Here is a 12,072-nt window from a genome sequence, read left to right as displayed (position 1 = left end):
AGCGAAGGTGAAGTAGGTGGGGATCGATAAGGGGCGCTAGCTCGCAAAATAAGGTGTTTTAAGGTGATTTTAAACTACTTTTTTTCAATCTATTGGGGGCGGTGTGTGGAGAGTATTTTTTTTAGAAACGTGCGCCCACGCGCGCACCGCTTACGCCACTGCTGTGACGTGTAAATTTCAATGACACCCAGCTTTGAATAATGTGCCTCTGGTCTGATGGCTTACAGCTTTTTATTTTAACTTTCCAGTTCAATTCTTTTTTTTACATTATTTTTGAAATTCTTTTTTGTTTTTTTCCCTTGCATGTTTAAATGCGATTCAATTTTTCTATATATAATATTATTTGGAGGAGACCTACACCTGCTGTTTCTTTCCGTTCACTTGCTTTTAAAAAAATATCTTACTTGATTTTAATTATTTACTCGATTTCAATATTTATTTCTATCGTATATTTTATATTTGCATGTGTTAAATAAATATTATTATAACAGTTTTACGTTATAATAACTTTGGAGTTTTGCTAAAAAAAACGTTAATTTGTAGAACCGTAAATACGTACTTATAGCGTATTTTAAAAGTTGCAGCACGGTTGTATTAACGTTTTTTCCGACATGACCGACCTAACCAAAACGTTCACAACGTTCGCGAGCTATAAAGTTTGATGTCTGCTGGACGATTACGTCATATGCAATGTTTTGAAAGTACGTTTTTAATTTAACATTGTTTAATATTTAAAAAAACCCAATTCATTTCATCGCGATCATTAGTTGATGAGGTGTACGGGTTCGAATCTCTAATATAATATAATGCTATAGCTTTTTCTCATATACTCTCCGTCATCGTAATCCTACTTTTCGTCGTAATTCATTAACAGCATCATTTTATTGTCACTTTTGCCAGGATTTTCCCGACGAGGGGGTGGGGGCGTGGGTGGGGCGGGTGATGGGTCCGATATCCGTCTCCCGAATGTAGTCCGGGGGACGAAGCTATGGAAACTACAATTTGGGGTTTCAAATGCTCATTCCACCGATTCTAGAGTCCACTAATATGTAAAGAATACATGTAATGTACCGTATGGTCTCTCAGACGGGGTGGGTTGTGGGGAAGGGGGTCACAAAACCTCATCATGCCCTGCCCTTCGTTCGAGTTGCCATTATCGTGCATCTCCTACACTACGGTAATTGGACTATGATCTGTATTCTTCTCCCAGCCCTGAGCTATAGTGACTACCTTCTCTCAATCCCCATATCTCCTGAAACGTGGTTTCAGAAATTTGCCGGCAGGGGGTGTCCGACATGTCCGACAGTGTGGTCCGCAAACCGAGGGGCCGACTAGAGCCTCGGCCAGGGTCCCAAAACAAAAATCTAAATTGTATGGCTCAGTATGGCCCATTTTACTTTAAGGCCACGATATTAGAGATAGGCTAATTATTATTCTTGGTCCGACAATTTCGTCACGGCTTCGGACGACGTGGAAATTGTTCTGACCTCACCCCTCCCCCGCTGGCGTGTTGATGATGACCACCGAGGGCCAACAAAACGCTGTATGTGAAGAGTGTTAAGGAAATCAGGGGCGGATCCAGAAATGTCCAAAAGGGGGGCCGGAAGGGGAGCCGAAAGTTGGGCCGATTGAGACAACACTGTCGTAGGGCGCCGGGGGCATGCCCCTCGAAATTTTTGTGTTCTAGACGCCCGAACATAACATTTGAGGCATTCTGGGCTATCATTTTTTTTTCTCTCCTTTTTTCTTTTTTTCCCCTTCTTTTTTCCTTTTTTTTTACCTCCCAAAAGAGGGCGGGGCCGGGCCGCCCCCCCCCCCCCCCTAAATCCGCCCCTGGAAATACTTTTAATTTTGTAAAATAGTATGATGATTATAGCTGGATTATGAATTTGGGATCATAAAGATCTCCCATTACGAAGATCCTCTGGCATTCATTAGTAGGCTAAACTCCAACATGATCCAACTTACATTGCCTTCTTCTTGCGTATGATATGAATTGATATATAGTTGCTGTTATTAATTTGACTGGAACAGACGTAGCAGGGTCACCAGCGAGCAGGTTAACAACATGACCCTCCCATTTATACTCCTGGATAAAGGGAGGCAAACGTAAGTAAAGTGTCCTCCCCAAGGACTCAAGCAGTGTGGCGAGCGTCAGTCTCGAACTCCCGCTCTCATGACCAACACCTTAAACGCTGCTCCACACACTCCTACTTTACATTGTCTAAAATATCTTTACTCTCTGCTTCAGAGGTTGCACATGGTGTGAAACGTATGCTGGGGGAGTACCGTGGTGCTTCGATAACACTAAGCCTGGTTTTGACGGCAAGTGTTCTTCCCTCGTTGCGCCAAAAGATCGTGTGGATTGCTGGCCTAAGGACCAGCCCGATAACGCCAAGTGCGTCGATGCGGGCTGCACATGGTGTCCCTTGCAAGGGTACACGTCTTGTTTCTACGACGATAAATCTGGAGTCGCGACACAACCCCCAAATCCGATCGTCACAAATAAGCCAGTTACGTCTGGTCCAGTAACACCTGGTCCCACAAGTGCACCAAATCCAACATATGAGCCTAGTTGTGCATCGAAGTTGGCACCTGCGGACCGAGTTGACTGCTTTCCTGAAGGTGGAGCATCAAGAAAGTCTTGTGAATCGAAGGGTTGTATTTGGTGCGAAAACCACACCCCTGGCTTAAATGTTCCATGGTGTAGCTACCCAGATAATACTTTGCCACCCGACGGAGGAGGTGGCGGAGGCGGTGACGGTGGTGACGGAAGCTGTCCAAGCAATATACCTGAGCAGAACAGACGTGACTGCTACCCAGGTAAAATATTTTTGAAATTAATTATTTAGTGAGTGAAAAAAATATGTTAAAATATATTAAATTGTTTGTTGTCCTGTATTCTGATAGATAATATAAGGGAGGTTTGATACGGTCTATTATAGATACAACAAGGTTGGTCGCAATGGTAAATAATAAACCGATATTAGTCAAATGCAACATGGACATGAAAATAGTATTACGGTGGACTGCCTAAATGGAAAGAGAAGTGTACCATTGAAGCAGGTTAGCGTTATAGGCTTAGCTAGTTCATCCAAGATTGGCGGTACCGAAACGACAGTGATCTAATGTCTGACAAAAGGTCTAAGGTCCCAACAAAGATCCACACCTACCCCAGCCTACCAGGACCAAGTGTGGAGCAAATTTAAGGCACCTAGATGCTCTGAAAGTAGTGTTCTCTCTGACAAAATGTTCATCCAGCGGAAGTTCAGTGTTCTTCGACAGAGGATCGAATACTGCCCTTTGGCAATACATGATTTTTTTTTACAGCATTTATATTATACTGTTCCTCATTGTTTTTTTTTTACGACAGGAGGCGGAGCTACTAGCGGCGGATGTGTTTCCCGGGGATGTATATGGTGTGAATCAAGCGCGGACGGCGTGCCATGGTGTTTCTTCAACTTCACAGGAGAAGGATCAGACCCAGCAAAGGACGTGTACCGCATTGATTGTATGCCAGAGGGTGGGTTTGATACGGATGAATGTCGAAACAGAGGATGTGAGTTCATGGGCACTGATGTCCCGAACGCGCCAATCTGCTACTTTCCAGAGAACAGAGGTTATGACATGATTGGTAAGTTGTCAAACTGTACACAGATCAAAATACAGTGATTATTCTCACTCCAGCTAGGAATCCTCACTCATCGTCTGTTAAAAATGTAAATATTGGAATTATAAACTGGGTAGGCTTATGGTAGTAGGATAATGTCTCAGTCTCCGCTAAGTGGGATATGCATACAGACGATAGTGCAACTTTTTTTTTTTACTTATTAAAATAATTCATTAAATGATTAGATTATTTGGAAGCGCTATTATAATAATGACTACACTATCAAATTTTCTTTGACAAAAAACTGTTGTATGCACATATGTATTTATGATGTGCCTATATATGGTCATGACATGATGTCATCAAGGCCATATTTAGACATGTCACATGTTTTGCCAAATTAAATTGTATAGTCTGGACGGGGCTTAATGATTTATGTAATGCCTGGTTTCCATATTAGGGAGCTTTCAATTTGTGCGACGACGCGACGCTAGAACGGAATCACTCATGCGTGACCGTCCTAAATGGCGTCTTACGTTCTCTGCATACGTACGGTAGATTTGGCCAAATTGCGTTCCAAAATCTATTCGACGAGATGACCTTAACGTTCTCGCATGCGCAGATGACTTTTAGTGACGTCATTAAGTTCTACGTCCTACCGTCGTTGTGCAATCCAAAACTCCCTAACATCACTACAATCGTCGACAGCCTGGGGCGACTCTCGGTAGCACCGACTACCGGACCAACTATTATCATGTGATTAAAATTAATTTTGTAATGATATTGTTATATGACTTAGGCCTATATATAACTGTTTTCATTATTGTTTAGGCGGTCCAATCGTAACAACCATGGGCTATAACATCAACCTTAAAAAACGCGGCTCGGAAACACTCTACGGTGGGGACTCCCAGGATCTGGTTCTACAGGTTGAATTCCAAACGGACGGACGCCTTCACATGAAGGTAAATATTAATATTATATATGTATTAGTAATGGTAATGGAGATTAATTACTAATAAAATAATAATGACAGTTTATGTGTTTAGTCTGCTTTTGTATATTCTTTATAAATTTAAGTTTACTTTCGTCTACAGTTCACGGATGCGAATGTAGCCCGCTTCGAGGTGCCCCTAACCATCGATGCCCCATCCGTACCAGCTGCTAATCCTCTTTACGACGTGCACTTCAGTAATAATCCCGTCTTTAATTTCAACATTACGAGGAAATCGACAGGGGAAGTTATGTAAGATATGATATTCTCAAGAGTTGGTTCATGCGCATGCGCGCTCACATTCCTATCGTAGTTTTCGAAAAATTACGCAACCAATCTCAGGAAGCAAACCGACGCTTTGATTCGCGCGAGTAAGTTCGCCTAGTGGAAAACCGGCTTTACGACGGTCGTGCGACAGTCGGTAGAGAAGGATCGTTCTCCTCTCTCTGTGAGCGCATGACGACGCGACACCGTCTGCTGATTGTCGGTTGCAAATTGAATCGGATCGTCATTAAATTCGATCCGTTGCACGCCTCGAAGCGTTGGGTTAGCTAGCGCAGCGTGAGTCTGCCCTGCTAAGATTTTGGATTCGTCAGCTGACGGTCGCCGGACCGTCGACTGACGCAATGTGTGCCCGGCTTCGCGCTACATCAACCAATGAACACAACAGAGCTTTTTGACATACATGCAGAAGATACATTTTGCCTCGAAGCGATAGATAAGAGGCCTACATTAATTCCCTTGGTGCCGTGGACCTCATCTACTATGTGGAACAAAAATATTTTGTTCTAATAATCTTTGTTATGTTACAGCTTCGACACGTCCATCGGCGGTTTCGTGTTTTCTGACCAATTCCTTCAAATCGCCACAATGCTGCCACAAAATTCCAAAATCTACGGATTCGGTGAGCATGAACATCATAGCTTCAAACATGACTTGAACTGGCAGTCGATGGGTATGTACGCTCGTGACCAGCCACCGACGGTAAGTCAAAGTACTTCCTTTGAAACAGTGGCGTAACTAGAAGTCTTTAAATGGGGTGGGGATGGGGGAAGGTGAAGTGAGGAGAGGGTGTGCTCGACGATTAAGTGGGGAGCTAGCTCGAAAAATAAGTTGATTTTTATCTACTTGACCGTATTTGTTTACTTCGAACATTTTTAATAGTGGGGAGACAAGGGTTGGGAGGGGGAGCAACACAATGCCTAAAATTGCTCCCTGGAAATAAAAAATAAATAAATCATTAATGATAATTAGATTGTTAATTTATGAGTACATAATCTGTCATCTTTAAGATCTTGAACCTTAAAATTAGTGAATAATAAAAAAAAAAAAAAAAGGTTTTCCCTGATTTTTATATTGGATAATTATAAAAATGTTAGAAACACTTCACGTAACTGAAGCCGCCAGCCTGAGGCAGCATATTCCAGTTGGTAGAGCATATACAAAAAGTAACCATCGGGCCTTAGGATAAATTCAACTGGGACAATCCATTTTTCTCAAAAACAATGTTATTTCCCTTCAACCTGCCTCGCGTGACTTTCATTCATTAGGCCTATGCTAATATTATTGTACAATGAAAGGTCAACTGATTATTTGGGACCAAGTTTGAAACTGATCAGTTTTATTGGTTAATAATACAATGTTTCATTAATACAAGGGTACCGGTATATATGATAAATACACATTATTAAACCGACACACGAATCACAAACGGCTATAGCCTTACACATTTGACCAACTCCAATTTACAGCATTCAACTATTAAATGATAAGCCTACCGTAAGAGGAGATAACCGGTCCGAAACTCCACTGATACGCAAAGTAATATAATCAATAGATAATCGAATCGTTTATTTGATCAACATCAGCTTATTGGTTTATTTGTTTAAAAATATATGAAGTAATATCCGTATAGAAATGTGTGTATGTTATATGTAGGCCTTTAATGATAATATTGTATGGCGGTTCTAAACCGAATGTTACGTTCCCAGGAAGAGTCAATTGTATTATCTCTTTCTATTCTCTTATCGTGCACTGAGTGATTGTTACTATTAATTAGAAGATGTGTTTTTCAATAACTTTCATAACTGTTTGAATTTGTAAGCATACCGTAATTTATCTATGCTCAGTTAGGCTTTCATATTAGCACAAACCGTGTATACCGTACCTTATTAATTAGTATTCAAAAAACCGATAAGCATATGTTGCTCGTTAACTAACAATCAACTAATTAACCAATTATGTTTCCATATTATTTATTAAGACTGAAATCGGCTGGCAGACAAAAATATCAGGGGTGGCGCCAGTGGGTGGTGGGGCAGGTCCACCCGTCAGGAAGAGCAGCCTCCGTCGGAGAGAAAAACACACTTCTTTGAGGAGAAGAACAACATTTAAATATTCAGGGGCGGATCTAGAACTTCTCAAACGGGGGTGGAGCACTTGTATTCATTTTTACATAATACATAATATTGATATGCACTGAAATAAAAAAAAAAAATTACGGTTAAAACGTTCTCCCCATTGGATCCGTGCCAGATACATATTAGATAGTAGACTCACCGTGCACTCACTGCTTCGTGCGACGGGTTTTTTTTTTCTTGGTGCCATCCCATCCCTGCAAAATATATCAACGAAAGCAGCATTGTCGTAAAGTATATTGATTTTTTTAATGAACAATACATTTGTTAATTATATGAGTTTCTAGATTTTAACACAGAAAATATAGGTCAAATATTTAATACTTTGTTTTTATTTTCTAGGCTACTGGTAATTTGTACGGTGTGCATCCATTTTATATGGCAGTCGAGGAAGACTTCAACACACACGGTGTTTTATTCCTCAACAGTGCAGCTCAAGGTATTATTATGGCTGAAGCCAATTATATTTCGATTAATTTCGATGAACTAAAGACCAGTTTATTTTTGGTAAACAAGCAGGCGGAGCGAAGTGGTGAAGATCCCCCAGCACCACCACCTGTAAAATTCATCACAGGGTCCATTTATTCACGACTGTCATAAGTAGACCCCGTGTTGTCCTAATTGGTGAACTTGAATCTATTTGGTATTATTCATGTAATGTTTATATATACTTTATTTTTCGCGCCTTTTTCAGACGTGACGCTTTCTCCTGCTCCGTATCTTTTGTACAGGACTATTGGTGGAATATTGGATATGTATTTCTTCCTCGGTCCTACACCTGAAAACGTAGTAGAACAATACACTGAGGTAGGCGTAATTTTAGGCCCATTACATTTGAAAAGAAAGTACAAAAGTATACCAGTAGGCAAAAACCCACACCGTTTTATATTATTCATATACGAATTACGCCTATATACTTTCTATTTGTTTGAAAAAAAAAAAATTCACATGTTAAAAATAACTGTTCAATGTATTGTTTTGAAATTGGTATAAGTCTATGCTTATTGGTCATACCGGCTTTTATCAATGTAAAATAACACACTTTTGGTTATTTTCTAACTGTTTTTTTTCACCCCAAAGGCTATAGGTCGCCCATATATGCCGCCATATTGGTCACTTGGATTCCAGCTTTGTCGGTATGGTTACAACAGCCTAGCAACTGTCCAAGACACCGTATCACGGATGCGAGCGTACAACATTCCACAAGTAAGATGTTTTTACTGTTACTTTAAATTACTGTACTTGGACACAAAAAGCTTGCCGCGTATTTACCGTATGCGTTACTTCTAACGCGCTTATGTCGATATGGATTTCCAATTGCGTCAACAAGTCATACTTAACTTGCTATATTGAGTTGGACTGCGTCGTACGACCGTCGGCCGACAAGTCCGTCTCTGCTCTCTGTGATGTGAGCTCTTGATGACGTGACGTGCATTAAAAACCAGTTGCGCGTGCCTCATTGGATTCGTTACGGAATCGCGTGTGCAGACGACCGCCGGGTAAAGTGTGTGCTGGGTTTAAGACAATGCTTAAAATTTCAAAGCCTGGCACTCAATACGCCGCGCCGCAGTTCCATGAGACCACTACGCGTAACGCAGCCGACGAGCGAAATGTTGGGCAAATGTCCACACAGATCGCAGACGAATTCTTCGGCCAACGATAGACACCGATTATTGTACTATTATATTTTTTCCTTAATCTTATCTGTTGCCAGGACGTGCAATATGGCGATATTGACTACATGATAGAGCAGAGAGACTTCACGTACGATCCTGTCACTTATGATGGCCTGCCAAAATACGTCACCGACTTACAACAAATGGGAATGCACTATATTATCATCTTGGTAGCGTATCCATTTTTAAAAAAATTTAGATATTATGCTTGCTAAAGGATTATCGATCTATCGCTGTTGCCGGTTGATACATAATTGTCACTTTTTCCTGTCCACCGTCCCCTATGTTCATAGTCTCGATTTTATTGGGTCGAATCCTCGACCCCGAGGCTAAGAAGTGAAACCAATGCCAGTGCAATAAAGAAAATGTTTACTTACTCATTGTTCTAGCTGTTGGTAGACCATCGTATTCGCTGCACTTGGTGATTTTCTTGTCACTAGAAACAACGTGAGAAATCACGTGCCTCATATTCATAATAATTATGCAACCCCCCCCCCCCCCCTCCCGAGGGGACTACATAGTATTAAATACAATAGGCCTACAACAATACAATCTAGTTTATGATATACGGGAGGAGAGCTATGCCCAGGCTAGGAGTATGGCCTGTGCTAAGCCCCATTTATTTGTCCTGTTTACTGTATTTTCACTTTGCTTGCTTATATTTTATTACAGTATAAACCACGAAAGTATAAACAACCAGCATCACAACCGCACAATGGATCCACACGAAAAAGTTTCAGCGACAAAAGTTCTGCGAAGCGAAATTGCGCATGCGCAGGATAATGCCTTTAGCCCAACTTTTAGCCACTCTAATCACGCATGATTATAATAGGGCAAACTGGCGACGCACCGTTGGCTCATGGCTTGAACAAGCCGTATCGGCCCAGAGAGAGAGAGAGAGGAGGGAGGGAGGGAGGGAGGGAGGGAGAGAGAGAGGGAGAGAGAGAGAGAAATACTGTCTTGCATATAAAATCAATAAAATCTAACGCTTTCTATTACATCTAAGTCTACCTCTTTGTTTTTTATTATCATTTTTCATATTTATTTTTCTGTGTATTCATAGATTTACTGTAAGGTTACGGCTATATTCATCAACGAGGATGGGACAGCTAAAAGCAGGGCCTCGTCGGCTATTAGTAGCAGAAGCATTCTACTTAGTCATGAGGTAAAAACTGATCTCACCTTATTTTTCTTTTTATACATTTTGTCTTAAAATCATTTGTAATCATTAAAAATTCAAATTCATAAAAAAAGAAAGAAATGAGGTATTTATTAGCTTTTTCCAACGCTCAGAAGAGAAACAAATGGCAATGGACTAAACTAAGTGACCATTGGTTTTCTACAATTTTATTATTTCTCTTTATGTATATATATATATATATATATATATATATATTATATTTAATTTATAGTTACTTTGTCTCCATTTAATCGTATGACTATATTCTTTATTATTTATAAATTATCTATCATATTGACCTATTTATTAATATTCATGTACCTATACAATGTTTACGTGATTTATTTATTGGTGAGTGAAAGTTAATCAGTAATGGGAATTTTATTTAGAGGAAGGAAGCGCTTGTTAATCAATCACTGTATTGCATTGTGTACATACAGTACATTTGATGGTTTATTTATGCGTGTGCGTTACATAAAAATTGAAGGAATGACATTAAAATGCAAAATACTGGTAATTGCTGGTGGAAACACTGTTGCTGAATCGTCAGTAGCGATGAAAATATGATAGGCAAAAGCCAAAATGTAAACGTAAGTTAACAGAAAAATAGAAAAAAAAAAAGCCTTCGGACATACAACACTATAGAGTCCTTCTTCAGGCAAGTGACGGAGGATATAAATAAACATAGTATATACAATAGTGAGAAGGCACTAACACTATTTAAGAAAGTCAGATGAGTATGTACTACTGTGTATAGGATACTTAGAGACATACTTATAAAATCAATGAGGCGAGGCTTTGGGGCATATGCCCTCCAAAAAAACTAGTACAAACCTGAGCAGTGGGATTCAATGCGACGGGCAGGGTCAATAATTTGCAATTGTAATTCGCATAAAAGTTCAACCAAAATAAAGGCCAGTATGTGTTATGAAAACTTATTAGGCCAATATCGTTTATTAAAAGTTGAAGTTACCGTATGTTTAAGCGGAGCTATATTAACGAATAAATTAATAATCATGTGGCACATGCTATCTCATTTGATGGTATTTGGTACCGAGAAAAACCGTCTGGATTGCTATGTTTTTAATTCAGTGTAACATTATAACTGATTATTTTCTCTCACGGTAATTACGTTTTAAACAATGATGATGATGATGACAAATTATACAATAATTTTGTTTCTGCTAACATAACTATAGTCTAAATAAATGAGTACGGTATTTGTTATTTTTATGCTTTATTGTCTACAATATATTTACTATTATTGGGATCACAGAGATTCTAGTACTGTAGTCTATTTTACACTATAACAATATTTAACCAGTTAACCATTAATCGAATTGAATTGAATTGAATTTATTCGATGCTCAAATATAAAATATAAAATATAGAAATACAATATAGGAATTTTTTTACAATAATCAAATACAACGAGCATCTGGAACACCCATTAGGCCGGGAATCCAGCCCATTTCCAATGGGGTCCAAATAGTTGTAAATATCAATTAACTTTTAAAATAATCAAATGTCACAACACTTTAATTCATCATCAAAACAGCTGTTTTGTTTTTCAATACGCGCGAAAGGTGCATATACGGGTCCCGTACAACAATAGATTTAGTCACCAGCTTTATGCCCTACCGGTATTGATTTTCTATTCAGTATTCGCGCCAGTTCCTCCCACCCGTACATAGGACACCCTTGTCTCTTTGTTCCTCCCTAAAAGTAAGGTAGCCTTAAAAATATTGATTATAAAGATATTCGCGCACAAGATAGGTATAGATAAATAGAGACACGATGGTGATTAAAATACTGTTATGTATACATACTGTAGGGATACATGAACAAAACCGTTCTATAGGCCTATATCATATATAAACAGTGTATATATAATATAGGCCTAAGTGGCAGAATTATCCGAGTTAGTAATAAATTAGTGTTCTTAAAGTCTACTATTGAAGCTGTTTCATTTTTATTCTGCCGGAACATACGTGGAACACAAATGTGTATGTGTGTGTGTGTATATGTGTATATATATATATATATATATGTATTTACGTGGTTTAATTACCATTGAGCACTCTGCTTTTGCAAAATGTTTAACTGTTTTATTTTTGTTCAATTTATATATTCGCAAAATAAGGTGATTCTTATACTTCTAATACTTCACTGTGATTTTTGGGGGTGCGACTGGT

At 39.3% G+C, this 12,072-nt stretch overlaps 1 protein-coding gene across 1 annotated transcript in view; it reads left to right on the top strand.

The window, feature by feature from the left end:
* LOC117110392 (maltase-glucoamylase, intestinal-like) overlaps positions 1–12,072 on the top strand; it is a 29,680-nt gene that overhangs the window by 262 nt on the left and 17,346 nt on the right. Inside the window, exons 2-11 of the mRNA XM_033253087.1 lie at positions 2,252–2,823; positions 3,374–3,634; positions 4,442–4,575; positions 4,708–4,856; positions 5,417–5,588; positions 7,364–7,460; positions 7,716–7,828; positions 8,102–8,227; positions 8,736–8,903; positions 9,761–9,862. Of these exons, the coding sequence (XP_033108978.1) occupies positions 2,252–2,823; positions 3,374–3,634; positions 4,442–4,575; positions 4,708–4,856; positions 5,417–5,588; positions 7,364–7,460; positions 7,716–7,828; positions 8,102–8,227; positions 8,736–8,903; positions 9,761–9,862 (1,894 nt within the window). The remainder of the gene's footprint in view (positions 1–2,251; positions 2,824–3,373; positions 3,635–4,441; positions 4,576–4,707; positions 4,857–5,416; positions 5,589–7,363; positions 7,461–7,715; positions 7,829–8,101; positions 8,228–8,735; positions 8,904–9,760; positions 9,863–12,072) is intronic.

Source organism: Anneissia japonica, unplaced genomic scaffold (genome assembly GCF_011630105.1).
Source record: "Anneissia japonica isolate Jap-2015-1 unplaced genomic scaffold, ASM1163010v1 scaffold287893_len360957_cov134, whole genome shotgun sequence".
Lineage (NCBI taxonomy): Eukaryota > Metazoa > Echinodermata > Crinoidea > Comatulida > Comatulidae > Anneissia > Anneissia japonica.
Note: the sequence above shows the minus strand (reverse complement) of the source record. Positions and strands in the feature narration are given on the sequence as shown.